General features: G+C 42.2%; 1 protein-coding gene across 1 annotated transcript in view; it reads left to right on the top strand.

Moving 5' to 3' along the window:
- DRC11 (dynein regulatory complex subunit 11) overlaps positions 1-22,717 on the top strand; it is a 109,206-nt gene that overhangs the window by 73,219 nt on the left and 13,270 nt on the right. Inside the window, exons 10-15 of the mRNA XM_085307471.1 lie at positions 653-759; positions 963-1,058; positions 7,494-7,555; positions 10,350-10,432; positions 13,300-13,407; positions 16,921-17,120. Coding sequence (XP_085163597.1) covers positions 653-759; positions 963-1,058; positions 7,494-7,555; positions 10,350-10,432; positions 13,300-13,407; positions 16,921-17,120 — 656 coding nt within the window. The remainder of the gene's footprint in view (positions 1-652; positions 760-962; positions 1,059-7,493; positions 7,556-10,349; positions 10,433-13,299; positions 13,408-16,920; positions 17,121-22,717) is intronic.

Raw genomic sequence — 22,717 nt, forward strand, 5'->3', positions numbered from 1 at the left:
TATGTATATCCCAGAGCTCCTGGCTCATATTTCAAGCTCATGTGAATTATAACAAAGACTAACTTCTTTTGCAAGGTTTAAATTCTTTAAATTCACATTAGATAACTGAATAGGAGAGAAAAAGGAAAGCTTTAAGTTACACCTTCTTTTGGTCCCCAAGCTTGCTGTATGCCATCCAAGAGACATGCATGGAAAGCACTCTCTTCAGGACAGGAGCTATCTTTGCCACTTCTTCATGGCAGAGATTTAAGCACAATCCGGTCAAGCGGAGAGCGAAAGAACGCCAGCGCAGGGCACAATACAATTCAGCCAATTCTGTGCTGTCTACACTGGCAGGTGAACAACACTCTAGGCATTCAGCTTTACAGCCAGAAAATGACAATCTCAATATCCCATTATTATCCTCTTGAAATCCAATACCAATTTACAGCCTAAAGCAAAAAAAAAAAGAAATGTTAACCTCAAGATTTACAGATCCTGCCACAACAGGGCTCTGAACTTGGTAAGGGGTCCCTAGAGCCTGCTACTTTCATGCAGCTAATAATTTAATAAAAGCTACCTACAACTACCTATTTTTTGCCTCCAGAAGCAGTTGGAGAAACCGATTGCTTCTGTAACTTTTCTCTCCTTTTTTCTTTCTTTCGGATAACAGTCGTTTGGAAGAACAGAGACGAGGGATGGAATTTCCCCCAGGAGCGTGACCCAGAGCTGATCAAAGAAGAGAAGCGGGAAGAAGTGGAGGAAGAGATCAGAGTGCAGGTGTGCTTACAATACTAAGAGGACACTAATAACATGCATTGACTGTGTCTATTTCTCTGTGGTTGTAAGAACGGGCCCTGGCATAGACCTTACCTCCTTCCACAGTCTCTATTCTTTAATGCTTGTTTAGCTGAACATTTGTCTGAAGCCTGGTGGTAGAACAGAAGACTTGGAAAAAGATTCAGCTGTGTTTGTCTGGATAGGTTGACGAATTGATGCGACAGGAACTGAAGAATCTCAAACTGGTTGTGGACAAGGAGAAGAGCGATGAACAGAAAAAAGGGAAGAAAAGTGAAAAGGTAAGAGCAGCAAGTTGCAAGAACAAAGCAAAACTCAGTTCTTCTCTGCCCAGATGTACTGGGATCAGTAAAGCCTAGTATCTCAGATACTGGTAGCAAAATGTCTACCCTAAACATTTACTGAATCTGAAGTGAGAAGCATTTAAAACCTATTCATCTAAGTTTTCTCAGGGCCTTTTTTCTTAGCTCTTGTTAACTTTTGTAAGCATTGTTTAGGACAAGTTGAACTATTCTGAAGTTAAAACTTTAAAAGATAGATCAGATTTTCAAGGGACTTCCAAACAAATAACAAGGAAACCCCAAACAGTCCCTCTCTCTCTGAAGGTGACTGGTTCAAATTAATAAAATCATCCAAGACAGACATGGATCTGGGTGCCAGTAAGTTTTCCCAGTTACTGACTGTTTGCCTTCTAAAGGAGGACTCCTTAACAAGCTTCAGAKTTGTACACCAAAAATTCAGTTAACTGAGATGGTTAGTAACTTTTGGTACTCTTGGGGAGATCATTCATCTATAACAACAAATAATACACATGCAGCCAGGTACATGTTAGTTAACTATGTCACTGCTTGCTGCTGAAGGGTTTGGAAACCTGTGATTAAGCCAACTTAATTTAGGTATGTGAAATTAAAGACATAGATTTAACGCATGTTACCCACTGAAACACAGCACATGTCATGTTCACATCCAGTTTCACAGCATTACTATATGCAAAGATCCCACARTTTGTGGTTCTCTGAGTTCCTTACCCAAGCATTTAAGCTGTAAATCATGTCAGTATAGAATAACTCAAAGACTTACAGACCCTACCATTCAATCAGCAGTTCCACTTAAAATGCTCAGGGCAAATAGCCAACCCTAATCTCACGTTGTATTTCATTTCTGTAATCCTTTTTGCATGCAAATACTTGCTTTTGCAGTACTTTGACTCAAATTATCTTTAAAAATGCTCTTTCACCTGACAAAGGTGCAAGGGCAATTTAATAACGCAAGACTGGAGCGACTTTGAAAACAGATAGCAACTGAATTTCTGAATCGGTTTCAAAAATGCCAAGGCTTAAGATACAGCCAAAATATTGCAGCAGTCCTCCCAAAATTGTCACCTGCAGACAAACTTGGTCATTCTAGATCAGCTGGTCAAAACTCTGCTTCAAAATGTCACACTGGAATTTTAAAGCTGTATGTCAACTTTTTCTTCAATGTAATGTTGAGGTGGAGGGCTGTTTATTTAACTTGTTTCCTCAGGTTGTGCCAATAGCCTGAAAGAAGGGATGAAGAAACAGGGGAATTGCTCATTAAACAATATGTCACAAGTTCCCAAACAATTTTCACTTAGAAAAAATAATTTTAAGGGTGGGTAATGGAATGGCATATCCAGTTTTTAAATTGAAACAYTTTTCCAGTGCAAAACTATTTGAATTAAGCTTTTTCAGACAGCACTGGCAAAGCCTTTCTCTAGTATTTGTGTAAATAATATCTCAGCCCATAAACCAGAGTGCATGYATACCTGTGCATACAGACTTCAGGTCTGCTTTATGGAAATTTGGACTACATACCAAGCATAACAAGGATTAGAAAGTTTTGGAAGCAGTTTATTCATTTGTTACTCAACAAAAATTCTCTGATTTTTCAAGGCTTGCRTTACCATGTCCTGGGTTCCATAGTACCCCTCTATGCAGTGTGAAGCAGTCATGTTTTTGGAGTCTCATCATACCCATGAGCRCATCTGGAGCCAAATGTAAAGCATTTTTTCCCCAAAAGGGATATCCTGCAAATAAAACAGTATTCTCAGGAAGATTCAGTGTTCTTCAGAGAACACAAACCTTTCTGCACTCTCTGTCAATGGGAAGTGGATGACAGGAGTAACCTCTCTAAGCGAACTCTTAAAGGAAAAAAAAAAAAAAAAAGGTTTACTTTCCTGTCTTGGGAGAGTTGCCTCATTTCACCATCTCTATTGTAAAAAAAGATTTTCTTTGCAGGAAGACAGCATAGCAGGACTAGGGCTTCTTTGTTGCCAGGGCACAGTCTCTACCCAGGGGTGTGCCTGACATTCTCTGCCTTCTCAAGGGCACATTTGGGATAAGTAGTGTGGCTTTAAAATAAGTTCTATCAAGTACACATTTACAAAATCTGCCTGTCCTTCAGGAAATAATACAAGTATGAAAGCCTTTTTGGAAGTTCCCTTTGTGAGGAATACAGTATGGACATTTTGGAACTGGACTCCAGAAGGAAGCTAATTGTTCCCGCACAGTCAGTGTTTCAKATGGTTCAAGCCTTAATTAAACAAAGTCTAACAGCTTTAGCCATGTTTTATGCCACTGCTTTATTTCCATGCAATGCACTTTCTAGACTGAGCTTTATCGGACTTCCAAGTCTTCAGGTACTACTTAACACTAAAAGCTTACATTTACCCCTGTCAAGAATTACTCTTACTACCCCTCAAGATAAACAGCCCATTCACTACCTTTGGRAAAGAATCAGCTTGGGTGGAAGGGCACGTTGCTCTTCTGATTACAAACAGGCCTCCAAATCACAAGGCTGCTGTGGAAATAGGTAAACCAGTAAGGCCTGATATGCAATGAGCCACGTCACCACTCTTTGAGGCCCAGACCACATGCCTCTACAGAGGCTGAAAGCCTCTCAGCCCACCCGACAATCCTGCTGTAAGCTGTCATTGTGGTTCAGCATCAATAGAGCACCAGTGTCCTCATTCAGATGGAGATATGCAGCATGCTGGGTTCTCAATAGGAAGGGTGCCACATGGCCAGAGAGAGAGGATAAGGATACAATAGCAGCACCGGGAGTTCAGCTTTCTTCTGCAAATTGCTTTTTCTTCACTATGCATAGTGGCAGGTGGAAAGAAAACAGCTCATCCTCTGCCAGCCTTGGATCAGCAAATTGAGATTRTAAGCACCTGTGTAAAGGAAGGCTGAAAAAAAAATTTTGGAGAAGAAGTGATTCCCAGGGAGAGAGATAACACTGATGTCTGAAGGCTGGCAGAGAGATGTCAGAAGGTCCAATTCCCCACACCCCGCCTACAGGAGTCTGTTATAAAGCACCTGAAAAGAAAGAGAAAAAGCTACCATTTTCAGCATAAATTTATTTACAAGTCAGTGGCATCCCTGTGGCAACAAACTTTTCTTAGCAAAATGTTCTTCTCCGAGTCCATTCCTTTCAGCTGACAGGCAAAGACTGATCTGAATGGCTTAGCACAACCCAGCTGCTGTACAGGTAGTCACTTCGGATGGGTGCCAGGTACCCCAGTCTCGGTGCTCAGCAAGCTTTGCGGCTGCAAGCATTTCTCTTGGGAACCTCTGGTCAAATTCACCACCACAGGCCTGACTTCTTTAAGTCAGCTTTGTGTCCAACATAATTGCTGACAGATCGGCTCTGTGCAGTTACTGACCTGGAAGTTGCATTCAAGAGTTTATCAGGGTGATTTAGCTAGCCTATTGTGTTGCTTTTCCTGCTCTGATGCCCTAAGGGCTTGCTTCTGATCCAGCTCCAGGTAAAAGGTCCATAAGGGAACACCCGCACACATACAAAAAAAGGCAAGGCCAGTCTTCAGAAAAAACCAGAGGGGTCGCAGGAACCTGTGTGTGTCAGTTGCTTTGAAAGTAAGTCTTGTGGAAAGGCTAGCAAGCCCTAAAATATCCCTATTTGATGCAGCCAGGCAGAAGCAAAGCGACCCAGAAGGGTTAAGCTATAGCAATGACTCATGACAACAGTTTGGACATCATTCTAGAGACTTGGTAAGAGCAAAGCCGYAGCACTTACGGCCAGAAAATGGGAGACCGGAGTAGTCAAGATATGAAATAAGAGCTTGGTGTAAGGTTTTGGCTGTATCAGAAGTGAAGAAAGGCTGGGCTTGAGGACAGCAATTCATAATCCCTATTGGATTTATCTGCAGCTGCTGAAAAGATTACCACTCAGAGCTCTCAGCCAGCTGTGGGGGCTATAACCTCTTTAGATGCTGCAGCTAAATCCAAGAGGGATCACAAATTAGATCCCCATATTCAGCAAGGACTTAATAGTCAGTGGGAACACCTTGGTGTAAGGACCTTTTCAGTACAAGTACCAGAAGCTGCTCTCTGTGTCAACAACCTTAGCTTTGCCAGAAGGGACTTCTGGGCAGATGCACACACCTAGTGCAGCACAGACGGGGGATGAACACACATCACACCAGCCAGCTCTGTGGGAACTACATTTCCCTGCCCCATATAAACGTGCACTTGCTCAGCCTGCCACCCGAACACGATCCAAGGAATCCACTCGAACACTTTCTAGACTGCTGCTCACACACTGCCATTTCCCTCAGCAAGACAGTAAAGACATAGGAAGCATTTTCTTCTCATTACTTTCCCACAGAATTGCCTGCAATAGCCGCTGGCAGCCAGTTGCAGCAGAACTTGTATGACCGCAAGCAAAGRGTGAGGCAGATCCTGCCACTCAACATAGGGCAGCTGCCCCTCCACAAGACATTTCGCCTGCCCTCTCCCTTGTGACRCCAGAGATGCTCTGCTCTGGAATCTGGCTTCGAGTCTGTCCTGCATTTGCTCGTAGCAATGTCTGAGCTACCCAAAACATTTTGATGGGACCACACATTAAGACAAAATACCACACTGAGCATGGAAGATGTTCTGTCATCTGCCAACTAATAACTAATGCAGTTCACTGCACAGTAAGTGACATGTCAAAGCAGAAAATAACTGAGTAAATGGATGGCTACACAGAAGCTAGACTGACATTTCAGAGATAGAAACAAGGAGATTTTCATTATAAAGGATGAACATGTTCACATTCATTAAACACCATCATTTGCAAAATAAAAAGCAGTTCCCAGTAAGACATTTTGGAGGAAAGCCATTGTCTACAATTTGTATTTCCCCTTATCGCATCTTAGTGTTTGCCAAATTTCCCATAAATGCTGATACTAATGAGAAAAACACATTTTTCCCCTGCATAATACATTTTTGTTTTGCTCTTGAGTTACTTTATTGGTGAAGCTGCCTGGAGGACAATACCGGTTGGCCAATAAATTCAACATGTTTAGCATCTTCATATAGATAAAAAAATGAGCATTTCTTCACAGTCAAACCCCATGATATGTAATTGCTAGCTTGTTGAAGAAAGGTTAGAGAGACACATCTAGAGGAGCATGAGTCTCTTCATTTCCTCCTTTGCTAAAACCACATTGCATATGCTTTGCTCTTCCCTTTCCTTAAGCCAAACACTATTTGCACATTCTAAGGAATCTTTTCTACCAAACATGTTCTTGTAAAGAAGCCTGAGGTGTAGTTCTGTAGAAACAGAGTTGTTTGCATTAGTCTGATCCAAAATTTAATAATACCAGCTTTTCCAGTTAGCTTATTCATATAGCACTGCGTTTAAATAAATTACATTTGCTTCTAGATAATTGTTGCATTGTAAACAGTTACAGGTGATTCAACTATAGATTACTCAGACTGCAGCTCTCCTTGGAGGTTTACAATTGACATGTTTCTGATTGTTGCTGATCCAGGAAAAGCAGCATTTTTCACATGAGTGGATAGACTCTTCCCCCTGCCCCAGTGTAACCTCTAGAGCTCTGCAGAACTATTTATTAACAACATACGTTTGTTTGCTTTCCTGGGAAKAGTCATTTTTGGAAGGAATGAGCTGTCTTGATCAACTAAGCATTTAAGCACATGCCTAAATTTAAGCCCCGCCAAGAGGAAGTCCCACCATGTTTAAATCTTGCTGTGTAAGTAGTTCTACTGCAGTCATACTCAAGAGCTTTGCAGAACCCAAGTGTGGACACCAATATTGGACACAAACATAATGATGCACGGGTTAGTGATGCTCTCTGCTGATAATCCCTGACCATGTAATTAATTGTGAGGGACCTGGCCTGATTTATATGTCTGTCTTATGTTTTCCATGGTTTTCGCAATATGTAAAGAAACCAGTCATGCAATACACAGTCTTCCTATAGTGCAAGCAAAAGTTCTCATTTTTCTGACCTCATCAAGCTTCTTCCCCAAGGCATTAGGAAAGAGAAGGCAGAATGGATGTCTAATAGCCAGGAAGAGAGCTGGAGGCTCAAGAGGATTGGATTCAGGTCCTAGTCCAGCTGTGAGCACCCTGGATGACCTCTGGGAAGCTGCTTACATATTTTAACCCAGTGACAGAAGATACTTTGCCTTCTCTATGCCTCAGTGAGGTGTCTGTAAACGGGGACATCTCTCATGCATTTATAAGTGAGGCAGGACTTCCTTCCCTCAGGTCACTCAAGGATATGATTTTTCCCTTTGGGTTCTTCAGTGATAAAGACCAGAGAAACAAACACTTTCTAGACTGAAACACTGAAGTGTTTCCTGACCAGCCTTCCTCACTTCATATTCAAATATATAGCTGTACTAAGACCATTAATTCCTGCCTGTTTTTATGGTCCTCAGAAAAAAGGGAAGACCGGAAAGAAGAAAAAGTCCAGGATCGACAAAGATCTGACTCCAAACAGGTAAAGATCAGACTGGTCTCCCAGAGAATGAAACAGTGATAGATTGCAGCCTCTTTATATTTGCTACACTGCTAAAACTTTATTTTTTTAATTACAAAAGGACAATCTCAACATTTTTTGGTTTACTGTAGAGTCTCAGAAGCCCTACAGTAAGTGAAACCTCTTTAGTAACTACAAACATCCATAACCCCCCTCCAAAGAACAAAAAGAAAAACTATCACAAGCCTGAAGCACACACACTTCAGTGAAAACTATATTTGCCTTCCCAGTGAAGGCCACCGCTTCCTCATTGCTCACCTCCTCCTCCCACCCTGGTAAGCTGATGACACAGTGGAGATGCTGTTTTGCTCTCTTCACCAATACATACAAATTAAGGCCCTCCTTCTACAACACCACACCACAACTGCCAATCTCCATTAACTTCAGAGAGGTTAATTCCCATACCTAAAGCAAAGCACATACAGCATTTTGGCAAGGTATTGGCCCAGTTCACCTCCCTTTCCAACCCTCTCAGCAGGTGCAGAAGCACCCGGCAATTTTGTTGACTGTCAGATTTTCTGTCTGAACTGAAGTCAGAGAAGGGAGGCTGCAGACAGGCCCCTCTACTCTATAAATCAGCCTCTGTGTCTGAGGTAAAATGTGCACATCGTATAAAATCGATCTTATTTATCAACACAATTTCTGGCAAACCTGACAGTCTCTTATGTATCCTTGCTCATTTTAACAACTTTATTCGAAGGATTTGAGAGGATTTCTTCATCTGACATTAACTTTTCAGTGATCTCATGAGGCGTGCACTGATAATCTAGTCATTTTTCACCTGCACACACAACACAGACACCTACRCAGAGATATCACTGCTGAGGCCTGCTGACCCAGCAGAAGTGCAAAGCAGGACCAGACCGAGCTCCCAAGGGAACGGGGCTGGAGAACTTGGCAACAAACCCACGGAATCACTGTGGGAGAAAGCACGTGGGATTTACCCCACAGGCCATTTGTGCAAGACATGCTCAGCAAGAACTGGACTAGATTATTTGGGTGCTACTGCCACACAGATCAGTGAGTGAGCTCTTACTTGATTTAAAACAAAAAACAAACAAACAAACCTCACCAAGCAAATATTTTTAATTAAGTGTATTGCAGATTATAACAGAGCATGACCTCTCCCTACCAGGACAGTGCCAAAGTCTAACAAGTATACTTACATTCTGTGCTTTTAAAATTACTCTTACACATACCTGTTTCTTATACGTAAACATATTAAAACATGCGGACATAGAATACGCATACTTTTTAGTAGCTGGTTTTTAATCAGAGTTTCTTTGGCATTTTGGCTCCATGCTTTGTTCTTCCCTGCTGAGCAGGGAAGGAGAAAGGATTTCACAAATAGCCAAGAGGAGTTCAGGTTCATCTCTTTTGGCATGGTGGAGGTAGCACAGGGACTTTCGTGAACAGAGGAGACCAATCACATCATACTTACTTGGAGGAGACTCAGCGCATGTATCATTAAGCTTGCACAGTAGAAATAATAAGACAGGAAAAGTAGAAGTCATGCTCCCAGCAGAAATGCTAGGTTAGTCTCATTCTACCTTCTGCTCATTTTATGATATACACTGAACATAAAATCAATGGCAATGGAACCAAGAACCAGAGGGGCAAAATCAACGTTGTTGAAGGTGCATTAAATTCTGTATTTTCTTATCACTACTCCTATATTAATTGTGCTGCTCTAACACTGTATAAACATAAAACTTATCAGCTGAAATGGAAAAAGTCTGCAGATCAAATTATATATTTGATTTTACTAGCCAGCTGAGAGCTATTATTAAGTATTTTTATTGTAGCAATACCAAAATGTCCCAATTAAGGTTGGTGGCAGAAAGAGACATAAAAAGTTCAAATATTGAAGTGACGGGACCCTTTTGCACCAACAAAGAAAACRTTCAAAAGCGCACAAGCAGCAAAACATCTAGAAAGGTTCAAATGAGTATTATTTACCCTAACAGTATAACACAGAATTCAAGTAGGCTTATTCATTTTGTAAAGTCCTTGAAGCAATATTAATCCGTAGCTCCTATTGCCAGATACTGTCATTGAAACTGACCTCTAAAAGAGAGGCTAGCGGAGAACATCACAGCAATAGGAGACTGGACACAAATCTAAGCTTGGTAAATCCTCAACTATTGGGAGCTATCTCCAACCTGTAACAGAGATAGGAAGATGCCTTTCCGTTGGACCAGTTATTCCATAGCTTCCACCATGCTTTCCCCAGTCTTCCTCTGGCCAGCATCACCTAAACAGTGCTGTAGATGAACAACTGGTTGCTCCAGTTGAGTCATTCCCAATATATTCCTGATGAGGTGAGGCTCGGTCTACTGCAAACAGAATAAATTCCAGGAAGAATTAATGAATTACTACTAATTGCAGAGCTAAGTGAATAAGTATAGTGGTGTTAGGATTGCTATTATTTTATAATTTAAAAATAATTTCCCAGTAATTGATATTAATGAATGAGTCTATTACACGAGTCATAACTGATCTTGCATCACCTGGAAATGGGTAATGGAATTGTTGCAAGAGGGAGCTGTGTGGTGTGCAAGGTAGTAAAGAATTCCTTGCCATAATGCAGAAAGAGGCACTTACTATTTATTGGTGGAGCTAATCACCTTAACCTCAGAATTACAAAAAACATTTATAAAGCTATGGAGGTATAAATAACCAACTTAGTTTAATTGTTGGACAACTGTCTTTCTACTCAGTTTCCTAGAATTTCTGAGTTGTCTCTTGTCCATAGGACCATCGATTCTCTGTACAAAGAGCTAGCGGAACAAGGATTACTAATAAAAGCCAAGACAGTGAATCTCTCCGATTACATTGGTAAAGTACGCATTTAACAGCTYGCGTGATATTTATTATAACCAAATCTGCAGCCGTTCGAGGTTCACTAACCCCCTATTTCCAGTCAAGAATGAGAGCAAGAGTACTTGCACTTCCAGGACTCTCAACCTGAGCTTCTAAACCCACRTATACAAATAAAGCCTGGTTCTTAGGGGTGCTTAGTACCTTTCACTTCTGCTACTGAAACCAGGACCCCTTTGCCTAACTGGGTACTCGGCTCCAAGCACTAGTGTCTGGAAGCCATGAATGTTTTGGGATGTCACAAGCTGCTCATAGAGGTGCAACCAGGTCACCTTTTAAGAAGCCCTGGCAGGCACTAGCACAGCACTGCAAGTCTGAAACAGGGAGTCAAACTCCATCCCAGGAAACAGAAGAAATGATCTATAGTATTTGCTCATTCAGCAAACAGGTCTCATCTTTTACGTCCAACTTCACCGCCACTGAACTTCAAGCAGCACTTTCAGACTGAGGGCCAGATATGCCTCARTAAATTGTGTCCTCCAGCCTTCTTCCGCATTTCATAGTCCTCTCGTCCCTCACTGCTGTTACCTCCTGCTACAGCGTGCACACAGCAGTCAGACACTGAGCAAAAACTTTGCAGGCTGCACAGAGTTTTGACACCATCTCAAAGAGTGTGACATGAAGTAAAGTCAGAGCTATCCACCCAAASTTGTTCTTTTCCAAGAGCGCCATTTGAATGTGCAGATTTCTGGCTCAGTTACATACCATATCAATAACTAGTGATGCTGTAGCTTATGGAAAAGCTAGATTCTCTCACGTCATCTTTAAATGCCGTGTTTCTATAAACTCTTAAAAGCAACATTTATTGGCTGTAGGGACTTCACTCACTCTGGTAGGGGCTAAATTAACTAGTATCCTATTCATTTTATGCCCATTAAAGAGCAGTAAAGTACAGTAATGGAAGCTTTTCATTATTACTTCATTCACCCAACCATTACCATCTGTTCTTCTCAAGGTCGCTTCTGACCAGACATTCCCAACCACAGATATTTTGAAAGCCTGTGTTTGCCTATGGATAATAATTAACAGCTGGTAACCATTTCAGAGCCTTGTAACACTCAATCTTGGATTACTTTTTCAAAAAGGACAAGGCCCTGAATAYGTCCAACTTGGAAAGAGGCTGACATGGCTTTGGGCCCCCTTCCCTTGATCCTGAGGCTTGGAGTCTGGCTCCACCACAGCACAGAGCAACACTGGAGCTGCTCCAAGTTCCATTAGCAATATTCTCTTCCCAGCAGCAGAAGATACTCAGCACAGAAGTGCAGAGACTAGCGACACCCACATGGTTGCCTGCCCCCATTCCAGTAGCCCTTTTCCCACATCCCAGCACAAATGCTAATCCATGSTGAGCAGGTGGCAAGAAAGCAGTATAGACTGTCAAAGCCAGCTCTTCCCCGTGCTGAATTCGGGCACATACTTCTTGAGCTGCCAGAACAAAATACAGAAAGTATTCAAAGTTGGTTTAAGAGCCAAGCCTAACTTTTTCAAATTAATACCAAGCCAAAAACCTCCCTTTAAGATTCCAAGGACACTGAGCGTGCAGAAAAGTCAGTCCTCATCTGCTCCACTCATTCAAGACTGAAGCCCAAGGAAGGTCACTCAGCTCCTGGGGAAAGGACAAAGGGTGGAATTGCGCTATACAGCAAGTAAAGCCGCAGAAATGTCCCTCTCTGTGACAAACCGACATCACTGAACTAATTTTCTTGGTGACCTTATCTAAATTAGTCAGAGAATATCCACTGTGATTTATGTTCAGTTGCAATTAAACCCTTTGATGCCTTCTAATTAAATCTCTGAAGATTAATTCCTACCCAGTTCTTTTGATTTCTCCTTAAATAAAAGATAAAATCTGAAATGAATTTTACTCTTCCAAGGGGAGGGGGTAGTTGCACCAGACCTTGTCCATCCTTTTGCCCCAAATTACAACTCTACTTTGTTTTACCCATCACTAATTTACCTCTATTCCAGAGAGTTCTGGTGCTCTCCCTTTTTAGTTCCGCAAAAAAAACCCAAACTATTATTCAGTCAATAATATTTGGCACAGCTACGCGTTACTCATGGTAAAAACTATCTTGATTGCATTTGCCCTGCACAAGCACTTCTCTTGCTGTGGCCCTTCCTCATAGATCTTTGTTTTCTAGCACATCTTGTATACAGACTTTGACAGCACAAGCAATTTGATTACAGCTCTGTAACAGGAGCTGAAACAAGACTAGCTCGCTTCTGTTTGTGTCAGTGCATTTTGGTTTTCTTGGGTTTGCGGTGGGGGACAACGTTTAAACAAAAAAGGTGAACTGCAAAGCAAAAAAACCCACCAAGTTAAGTGAAACGTTTACGCATCTAGCGTGCAATGAGAAGTTGCAATGGGATGCAGTCAGAGAAAAGGCTTGTTAACATTCTTTCCCTCTTTTTGAAAGCCTTTTGAAAGAGCATGGTTCACTGGGATTCCAGAGCTGCAAAATCCCAAATCTAGAAGTCCTCTGCCAGCAGTGTGATTTATGGTATTACTAATGATTCTTCTCCAAGAATTTTCTTTAAGAGGTTATTTGAGACTTACTGCCCTGCTGAATGCCTTCCACAATCTGGTTGCAGGGGAAAGTCCATAGTATGCTTAAGCTTCATTTTCATTTGCAGTTTACCTTTCAGATTTCTTGGCCCTCTATTCAATGACAATATTGCCCTGTTTGCATCCCTGTCCCGTGGCAGGACCGGGTTTGCTGACARCATGTTATATTGATATTCTCTGGGAGTTTTTCATTATTTGCATTATGCATTTTGTAACRGCGCAGTGTCACATTTATTAAGCCCACGTGTCCTCCCTGCAGGCGAGTACAGCTACCTGGGGACCACACTTCGTCAGGTAAACATAGAGCCAATGCCCTCTCTCTCGGATGTCAGACAGCTGATAGCGCTGTATGGAATATTGCCGCTAGGTAAGARCACAGCAAAAATTACTAGAGGGCAGAAGACAGTGGCTTTGCTTCCTGTCAGCAACACACATTTTTACTGGCTTTGACAGGGCTTGATTAATCGTCATCTAATGCATTTTGCAGTATAATTGTTTTTCAATTAAGCACCCTGAGTGAAGACCRTATCATTTTAATAGTGCATAAATGAGCTTGCACATGCTATTGTCAGGTATTGCATTTCCGTGCCATCTCCGTTTGCATGTTAACAGTTTGTGAATGGCAGCACATAAAGGAAATCACTTGGGAAAAATAATAGCTAAAACAAGCTCCAGTGATCAAAATTAATCAAGTTTAGGGGAGGGCTAAGGCTGMAATTTACCTTTTACAAGCTGGCGGATGTTACTCAGTACTAAACAATGCAGTCATTTAAGGAATCAGTCTGGATAGATTTTGTACATTTGAGAGAGAATAGTTCTAAGTGTCCTTGCAGTTTTTAATGCCAGACTTCACTGCTATCTAACAAGGCTTTGCTGGATTGGGTTCTTTGCTTTTAACGTAAAAGCCTATCKTGTATTTTACTTGGGGATGACATTAAGCCAAACTGGTAATTGCAAAAAGCGCCTGTGTCAAGGGCCTCAGCGCTGATACTTCGCTTGTGTACTTCTCCATTCACAGCTCGATATGGGGGAAGATTTTAACCAGTCAGATCCTTCCCCAGCCTGTCTATTCGCTCATCCCCTCTGTAGGGAGAGAGAACTGATTTCTCCTCGCCTCCCTTTCAGGCAAATGGAGCAAAGACACCACAGAGCCTTCTGCTTTTCCCTCCCCTTCGCACACCTCCYAGAAAAACAGGCGCTCGGGCTATTCTGCAAGGCCATGCTCTGAGGCTCCCCTTGTCCCCAAAAGGAGGGCTTGAGGTGCCCCAGAGAGGACAGCGTGGTAGCGCACAAGCCTCTGTCTGGTCACCAGCACTGCATCTGGGTTCAGGGAGGGAGACCTTGCTCCAAGGGCTCCTTCTGCCCTACAGCTCCATCTGAAGWGTCAGGCTCACCACCCGGTGACAGCAGCACCCTGCAGTGAGCAGAGGTGGGCTTTCTTCACCTTCAAACTCTTCTCATCTGGTCTTGGGCAAGCCCTGAGGGCCTTGCTACAAGTTTAACCAGTCTCAGCTGAGAGAGTCCAGCAGTTATCCCTGTCCTCCCTGACTGCTGTGTGGTATTTCTATATATCAGATAAATCCTCCAAGGCTGTGTTTTAACACCATCTAATCTAGTGAAATGAAGCCCCAAGACACCCCTAAGGCAGGGGGAAAGAGCCCATAAATTTTCTACCATTTATGAAATTGGCCAAAAAGCCTAGGGAGAAGAGACCTTGGACTAGTTAAACAAACAGAGTGTATTTGCAAAAGCAGTTTGAAAAATGCCTTTGAGTTAAAAAAAAAAAAAAGCCTGAGCCAAAATAGTCACAGAAATGGTTTCACCTTTTGGGTGATATGTTATGGATGACATTTTATTTAATTGGTCTCAGAACTAGTTAATCATTATATAATTGTATATGTGTAGAAGTGAAAGGTTTTCCTCAAAATATTCACCTGATGGCAGGGAAAGCTCCAGCTTAAAAAGGCATTGAGAAAATTATAAGCAGCTGAAAGGAGAAATAATAGTAGAAGGTATACTTCATCTTTAACCACAGAGGAGTCTGCTGCTCCCCTCATAATAAATCTATGTRTAATAGTAATAGATTGGTATGAGATGACCAAATATTAATAAAGCCTGGGTGGCTGACAACTTCACTACATCCTGCACCGTGCTGAAATAATGGCATTCATCTTCGCACTCCGGTCCCTGCCATTTATTTGGAAYGCTAAACCATTAGGACACAGATAGGCAGCTTGATTGGATTTGTGTTTAAATATCCTTGTTACCTAGCTGTCCTCCTCTATCCCCTGCCCCAGCCCCCTACACTTTTCTTTTATTCTGGAGGCATGAAGAGCGTTTCTGCTACCCTTCCTATAGCCAGAGAGCTCTTCCAGCATAGGCAATAGGCTCCTTCAGTCATCACCTTTGGGGCTTGTTTCCCCCACTATTCCTGTAATTTGATAGACACCGGTCTGAGCCACCAGAAGCAGATACACACACAGCTCTTCAAATTTGACTTCGAAACACCACAACAAATCTTTTTAGGCACCAGCACAGTCCATCAGTGGGTATGGATCAGGCATTTGACATTTGCTACTGCTTCCGCATCTGAGGTTTGCCTTCGCCAAGGCTTTACTGTAACCCTGCTATAAAATACCCAGTTCAGTCAGCGATGAAGCCACAGGGAGGACAGATTTATCACCCTCTACCACCTAAATCTCTCTGTAGCTCTATTTCCACAACTCAGGCTTTTCTATGAGCTTTTCCAAGGCAGAGCAAGCAGACTTCTTACAGCCCTAAATGAATTTACCTGGCACAGCCGGAGACAAATTTAGAAATGTTGAGCAGTCATCACYGCTGACAGAGCAAGCAAAGCTTAGCAGCTCTGGCATTTGCATTTGCTCAATCAAGTGAGACAGAGGGGACAGAAAAGGATCCCCTGCCTTCTCCAGCACAGATACCTGCACTACAGCATGCAGCTGCCATGCATCATTTGCTCCTCAGCAGAGGAGCTAATGCTGCACTCAACAGGCATGCTCAAGCCTGGGGCAGATGTATTGGCTCTGAAGGATTTTGGAGTAAAGTTAGTCTAAATGACAAGTGGTCTCTCTCCGGTGCCCACTGAACAGCAAGAACATACTTAAGAGGRGGAACCACCCAAGAAAGCAAGGTGCAACCAGCAAGAGGGGAAAAAAAGAAAAGAAAAAAAAARGAAATCTCACGATACGGTTTCAAAGTTGCTGACAAATGCTGCTCTAATCGATATTCCCATTAGTTTGTTTCTCTGAAAAGGAGGAAGCTGGAAAGTCATTTTGGACAGCAGTAGGAAGGAATACTGCTAGTCCAATAACCAACATGAATCTCATACCCTTTTCGAGTTGTAGAAAGCAAGGACCTGCTCTGACAAAGAGCACAGATCTTAAAAACCACAGTTACACCTCCACCTATAGATCTGTGTGGCAGCTGACAGGGAGTTAGGTAATTACTGTGCAACTGAAGCACTTGTYTCCATGTCAATACCAGGCTTGGCCCTGCACAGCCACATGTATCAGTTTAATTTCAGCACTCTTACCTTGAATCCATCCTCAAAGGTTTACCAATGAAGTCGTATTCTTTTAACCCAACCAGATTTAGAGCTAAAGTTTGCCCATCCCAAGGCACGCTTCAGAAAATTTAGGATGATCGGGTTTTGCTGCAGACATGGGTGTTAGCTCAAGTATTCCACGGCCACAGCTTTAGTTATGCAAGAGTGAATTCCAGAGCACTTGTGCCATGTTAATGAAGCAATGAGTTCTCATTAGGAAATATTTATCTTGAGGGAGAAAGAGGAAGAATGATGCCATTACCTTTATTGCTTTCCTTTAAGTCAGCCATAATAGTGCCATATGACTTTTTACAGGTTCCCAAGCAGTCCACAAGAAAGCTCCTTTGGTGAAAGCCATGTTACTAGCCGGACCCACTGGGGTTGGAAAGAAAATGCTTGTCCATGCCATTTGCACAGAAACAGGAGCCAACCTCTTCAACTTATCTGCTTCCAACATTGCTGGAAAATACCCAGGCAAGAACGGCCTGCAAATGATGCTCCACATGGTATTCAAGGTACTGTGCTTCTCTGCAAAGCTGGTTCAGAGCTTGTCACATCTTGTCTAGACAAGAAACTGGGAATTGCATTGTGCTTCCTTCATAACCACCTCTAGTTTCTGCAGGTACAGCAGTCATGATACAAGGGCAAAGCTGCCCAAGGTCAGAAGGAGCGTCAACCCAAATTTGAGATTCCCTTCCTGCTTCCAGATATCTGTAAAACCACTCGCTGGCAGCCAGCCTGTGTGCCACTGTAGAGAATTTAGTGCCCCTTGGGAATCACTTGTAGTGACAACATTTTTCACATGAACATTTGGGCAAGCTTTGTGTTACCTTGACTGTGAAAAGCATCACAGAAAATTCTGTTCTGTGTGCATATACACATCAGTAAGGAATGCTCGTCATGCAGGATTTAATCAAATACTAGACTCAGGGTGGTCAGAAATTTCCTCTCCGGGACTGTTGCTCTAAAAGAGCTCTTCACTATACTGGTCTCAGATTACCTATCAAAGTCCTCAGAAGAGGGAATCCTAGCTTAGGGTTCTCTTAACAAAAGGAAAAAGAAAAGTCTGGAAACAAGGCAAGGCACATGAACTGTGAACAATATATCCCAAATCCTCATCAGAAAAAAGACCTTGGCAAGATTTCTTCCACATTCTAAGTCCTCAGTATTTCTGCTAAGGAAGGAAGCTTGTAAACATTTCCAGAAGAAATACTCTTAAAGAGAAAAGCAGCGCATATACTAGAAAAAGCCAAACGATACTTTTACAGTGCCAGAAGCCTAGAAGAAAGCTGAATTCAATTGGCTTTTCTCAGTGGTTATTAGGTGCATTTTATTAAAACGCAGTATTGTAGTAGGTTGACAGGTGTCTCCACCCCAAGAATAGGCAGGTTTCGCAATTAGAAGTAAAGCAATTGAAGGACCATGTTTGCTGATCAGAACAGTGCTTAAGGAAAGGCTATGATCCTGCAACCATGTTCTTTTGATACTGTAACACTAACCTTGCATCTAGCACCCTGTCACAAGCTGGTGCCATCAGACTGAGCTAAAATACCGCCTCTTCCCTCCACCCTGCTTGTTTCAGCCTTTTTTCAGTTTCTCTACCCTCATTTGTAACAGAGTATGGTATGTGGCCACAGGCACATGTATCCCATCCATTCCATCAGCTAAGTCTCTGCTAAAGCAGRAGGCCTTCAAATACAGAGAGAAGGCCAGCCTTTTTATTTTTATTTTTAACTCCTAAAGGTCATACCTGAGGATATTAAGATTTTTTATATATATCTGTATAGAACCCTTACATTTTTCCATATCAGTCAAGTTAAAAAAAAAAAAAAAAAAGCGGTAGTAGGGGGACTCAAATACCTACTCGGAAGTGATGAGACAGCAATCCAAGCTTGCTTCTCAGTTGTAGCTTTTACAAAAGCAACAATGATATTTTGGAGAACTTACATGGGTAACCAGTATGGACATTACTCTTGGTCAGCCACATGAGATAAGGACTGTCCACAGACTTTCTTATCAGCAGGTGACTGTTCTAACTGGCACAGCAGCACCACCCCAGACACTGCTCCTCTAGTAACAGAGCSAACAGCACAGTCACATGCTCTCCCTTCCAAGCCCTCTGAATCTACCATAAGACACATTGTAKTATTCCCTCTGTTAAATGCCTTGCACACAAGGGATTACTGAAAGATTCATCAGGTCTCCATAACCAGATAGATTTCTTCATGTGTTTTTGCAAACAGCAAGYGTGACTATTGTCGTGCAAGCTCTTTCTACTCTTCAATAAGTACCTTCGTTGAATTAGTCAAGCAGAATACAGATCTTCAACTTATAGTTGGAAGCGAATGACAAGAGACACAGCAGTRATTTCTTATGTTGTTATATGATCCACATCACCGTTGTTAAACCCCATGATTTACTAAATATGAATTAACGGTTTTCTGTGATGAAGGTGGAGTAATCTAGAGCTTCTGATCACATCTGCAAAGAGAGTTTCTGCATTAAATAAAACACTGAAGAGCATAAAATGACTGCTAGGAAACTTTCTGTCCATAACTGAGTGTTGKCTGCTGGCAGTTGTTTCATGGGAGACACCCTCACAAACAAGTGAATAGCATTTGGGGGAAAGAAAAGAAAAAAAGAAACCTTAATTTGTTTCAGATGCAAGAGAACAGATTTCTCTCTCCTCCCTTATTTCTGGGAGGAGATTTGCAAGACATACCAGCCTTGATCCAAAGAGCCTTGTGTGTTACTCAAAGCAGGCACTTTAAATGTCATACGGAGGAAATGACTTTTCTTACCAGAACAGGAAAACACCAACATTTCAATCTGCCTATTCAAAGGAAATGTAAGGAAGATTAATATTCAATAGGAAAATCATGGAGAAGTTCATAGCTTCTTTCAATAAAAGACACAGCAAAGGCAGCCAGCCAGCTCCACTCTGAAACAGAGTGGAAAGGGAGGATCTGTCTCTAATGCAGAAGTGCTTTCCATCAGTCCCCAAAACAAATCTCATCCTTCAAGTATGAACCAGAACATGCTGGAATATTTCAGTTAAACCACATTTTCCATCTCTTGGGCCAGCCTGAACTCAATGGTGCTCTCTGCCAGCCTGTGCCAGCTGAGGGCTGGGCCCTCCCTTATCCCCATCAAGGCACAAATTCTGCTGCAGCCCCACACAGCTTATACAAAAGCCGTGAAAAGGGGAAGCGGAGGAAGCAAAAGGAGCAAAAGACAGACCAGAAAGGATCAAGGGGAGAAGGCACAACTCAAACAGAGGTATAAAAACGCAAGTAGTTCATAAGGCACAACTTCAAAGCAATAAAAGTGACAAGCAGGGGCCTTCCATTAGTACCATAAGGCAGCCATCAGGTTAATCACTACCAGAGTGAAATAATGCCTCTGCAGTTCTTTAYCAGGGCCGCAGCAGCACACAGAAAGCACATTGTACAAAAAGCCACACATGGGAAAAGGTTATTAGTACAACACTGACCAGGCTAAAAGGTTGGGAAAGAGGTGGCAAAGTGGAAACACCAGCACAGAAGCTCTGTGTATGTATGGACAGCTCAGCGTGTGCAGTGCAGCCCTGTTTACCGAGCTAGGAGCCTTAGCRTGCAGCAAGCTACAGGAGAAGCGTTTCAAACATCACTGCTCTTAGAGGAGCATGTTATGAGGCTGTTTATGCTGTTTCTTAAACGTCAGGTGACAATAAAGGCCTCATGCTAGAGAGTAATATGATTGAGTATATTTAATCCTAAATGATATAATCCTGGCATTTAAGRGCATTATAATTTTGAAGTCTATCATCAATATTTTTCTCCCTAAAATTAGGCTATTTATAACTACTGATGTATTGTCCCTTCAGACCAGTTATTTTTTTCTGGCAGCCTGAAGAAYCAGGTACAGTTCACCCTCACTTTGACAGAAACCTCAACGTATTTAGCATTTCAGTGCCACAAAAGACTTTTCCATTACAGCTGAGATTTGGGGGCWGTACAAACAGTCTTTCTTCTAGTCATGCCAGAACAATCCTTTTTTTCTCCGTGGTATAATACAGACTGCTGGAAGGAACAGCCTGCCAGAAGCCTAGGCCAGTGAAACGATGAGAACGACCATTGCTCAAACATAGGGTATTCTTCAAATGACAGCTTTACATCGTGTTACTCTAATATCAGATGAAAGGCATTCTGTTGGAAAATATTATAGTTATTTTCTCTGTAGAAAGCCAAGCATTATCACTGTAGCAGTGTAACATTTGCCTGGTGAGGCTCACACTGTTAAGGTCCAGTCACCAGTTTCAGCTCATTGCTGCTTTAGCTGCCTTAGAGCATCTCAGTGAATATGAGCTACAGAGAATTGCACAGTTTTCAGTGACAAATTGAGCTTCAAGATTATCTTAGCTCCGGTTCTTTTAAGAAAATTTCATCTTAACCTTCAAGCTTGAAGTAACAATGTGCACGTGTCCACTGCAAAAATTCAGTTTATGTATTTTGAAACATACTGACTTAACTGTTCAACTCTAGCACTCAAATTTGAGACATTTAACCCTAGCTGGAGCAAGCCCAGGCATATGCTCTTTGTCTTCAATGAACATTAATAGAAGCCAGAAGAAAGCTTTTCTGATAAGGTTTTGTCCAAATAGCAAGTGAGGTCTAAGTGACCAGAGGCAACAATTTTTAGTGAAGGCAGCTGTTAACTTGGTGCAGTATTAGAAGGGTTAAGGAGCCATCTGCTGGCAACTCTAACAAATTGTTGAATGCAGCAAAGCTAATAAAATTTCAATTACAAATTAATTATGTACAGTGCATTTAATTATCCATGGATTCAAACTGTCCATGGATAATTCAAATGAAGCACTTTCACAGAGATATACAGTCTGCTACATATCTGCCAACAATTTAAATTAGATGCTGATGGATTCTGGGTGTCTGATCTGTCTTTCCAAAGARAAAGAAAAAATGCCCAACCACAGTCAGCCATACCTTAGCCAGCCAGCTCAGGTATATTAGCAAGTACCATAATGCCAGAAAAAACACATTCACTTTATATGCTTGGGTCATTACATCAAAACAAAAAGCACAGGAAAGAGCCAGCATGAAATGGGCTCATTCATTGCATTTCCACTTCATCAGTAGGAAAATTAGGGGTGGGGGAAGAATACAGGTGTAAGAACAGCAAACATCCATAAGACTTAAATGAAACCATACCCCAGTTGAAAACTTAAGGCTCCATTTTAGAGAACTGCTAACCATAAATGTCATCTCTGAGCTACATGGGGGAAAGATGCACCTTGCAGATTTACAGCAGCCCCACTGATGAGAAATCATGGCTCCCTCTCAAGTGCATAAGCAGAGGTCAGCCATTGCTAGCAAGACTCTCTAACCCAAGACCTCCCTTATTCCTCTGGTGTCACAYTGCAGTGCTGCATCAGACACACAGGTACAGAGAAGATATTGCAGACCAGCTACACCAGTTCCTAGACTTTGTACAACTGAATTACCTTACAAAGCAAAAGATACCAGAAGGGCACAAACAGAGCACCTCTCTGCATTAACATGAGCAGCCAGCACAGGCRTTAGCAGAGAAGTAACTCAAGTCAGTATCTGAGAAGCTAACAAGGGTCACGTAACACAAGCAAAATGAGAAGAATGCCCCACAGTAACAGCAGACCTCAGTCAGAGTCTAATCTGTCAGAGGTGGCAATGCATGTCCATGCAGCCTGTAAGTAAACTTCAGTAGRCAGAGCACCACTAGCCCAAGCCTCACTCAAAGGCAAATATCCTCCATTTCAAGGGCAACAGTTCCCCACTGCCCCATCTCCTTCCTCATGTCCTCTCCAAGCATGCACAGGAGTGGAAATCAGTTGTTACCTTACATTTCAGAAGGTAGATGACACCATTAGAGACATCAAAAAGCAGCAGCTGACAATTTATTAGGTGTACCAAGTTCAGCAGAGGTCTCAGAATCAGCTTCCACATGCCAGAGTAGATACGATGCATGAAATGCAAACACATCTCTTCAAGAAGCTGTAGGTTTCTTCTAGCAACTTAAAATACTTCAACCTACAATGTCCTTTGCAAGTCTTAATCATACAAACAACACTAACCCCCCC

The sequence above is a fragment of the Rhea americana genome, unplaced genomic scaffold, assembly GCF_003343005.1.
Source record: "Rhea americana isolate MKP2758 unplaced genomic scaffold, rheAme1 scaffold_259, whole genome shotgun sequence".
NCBI lineage: Eukaryota > Metazoa > Chordata > Aves > Rheiformes > Rheidae > Rhea > Rhea americana.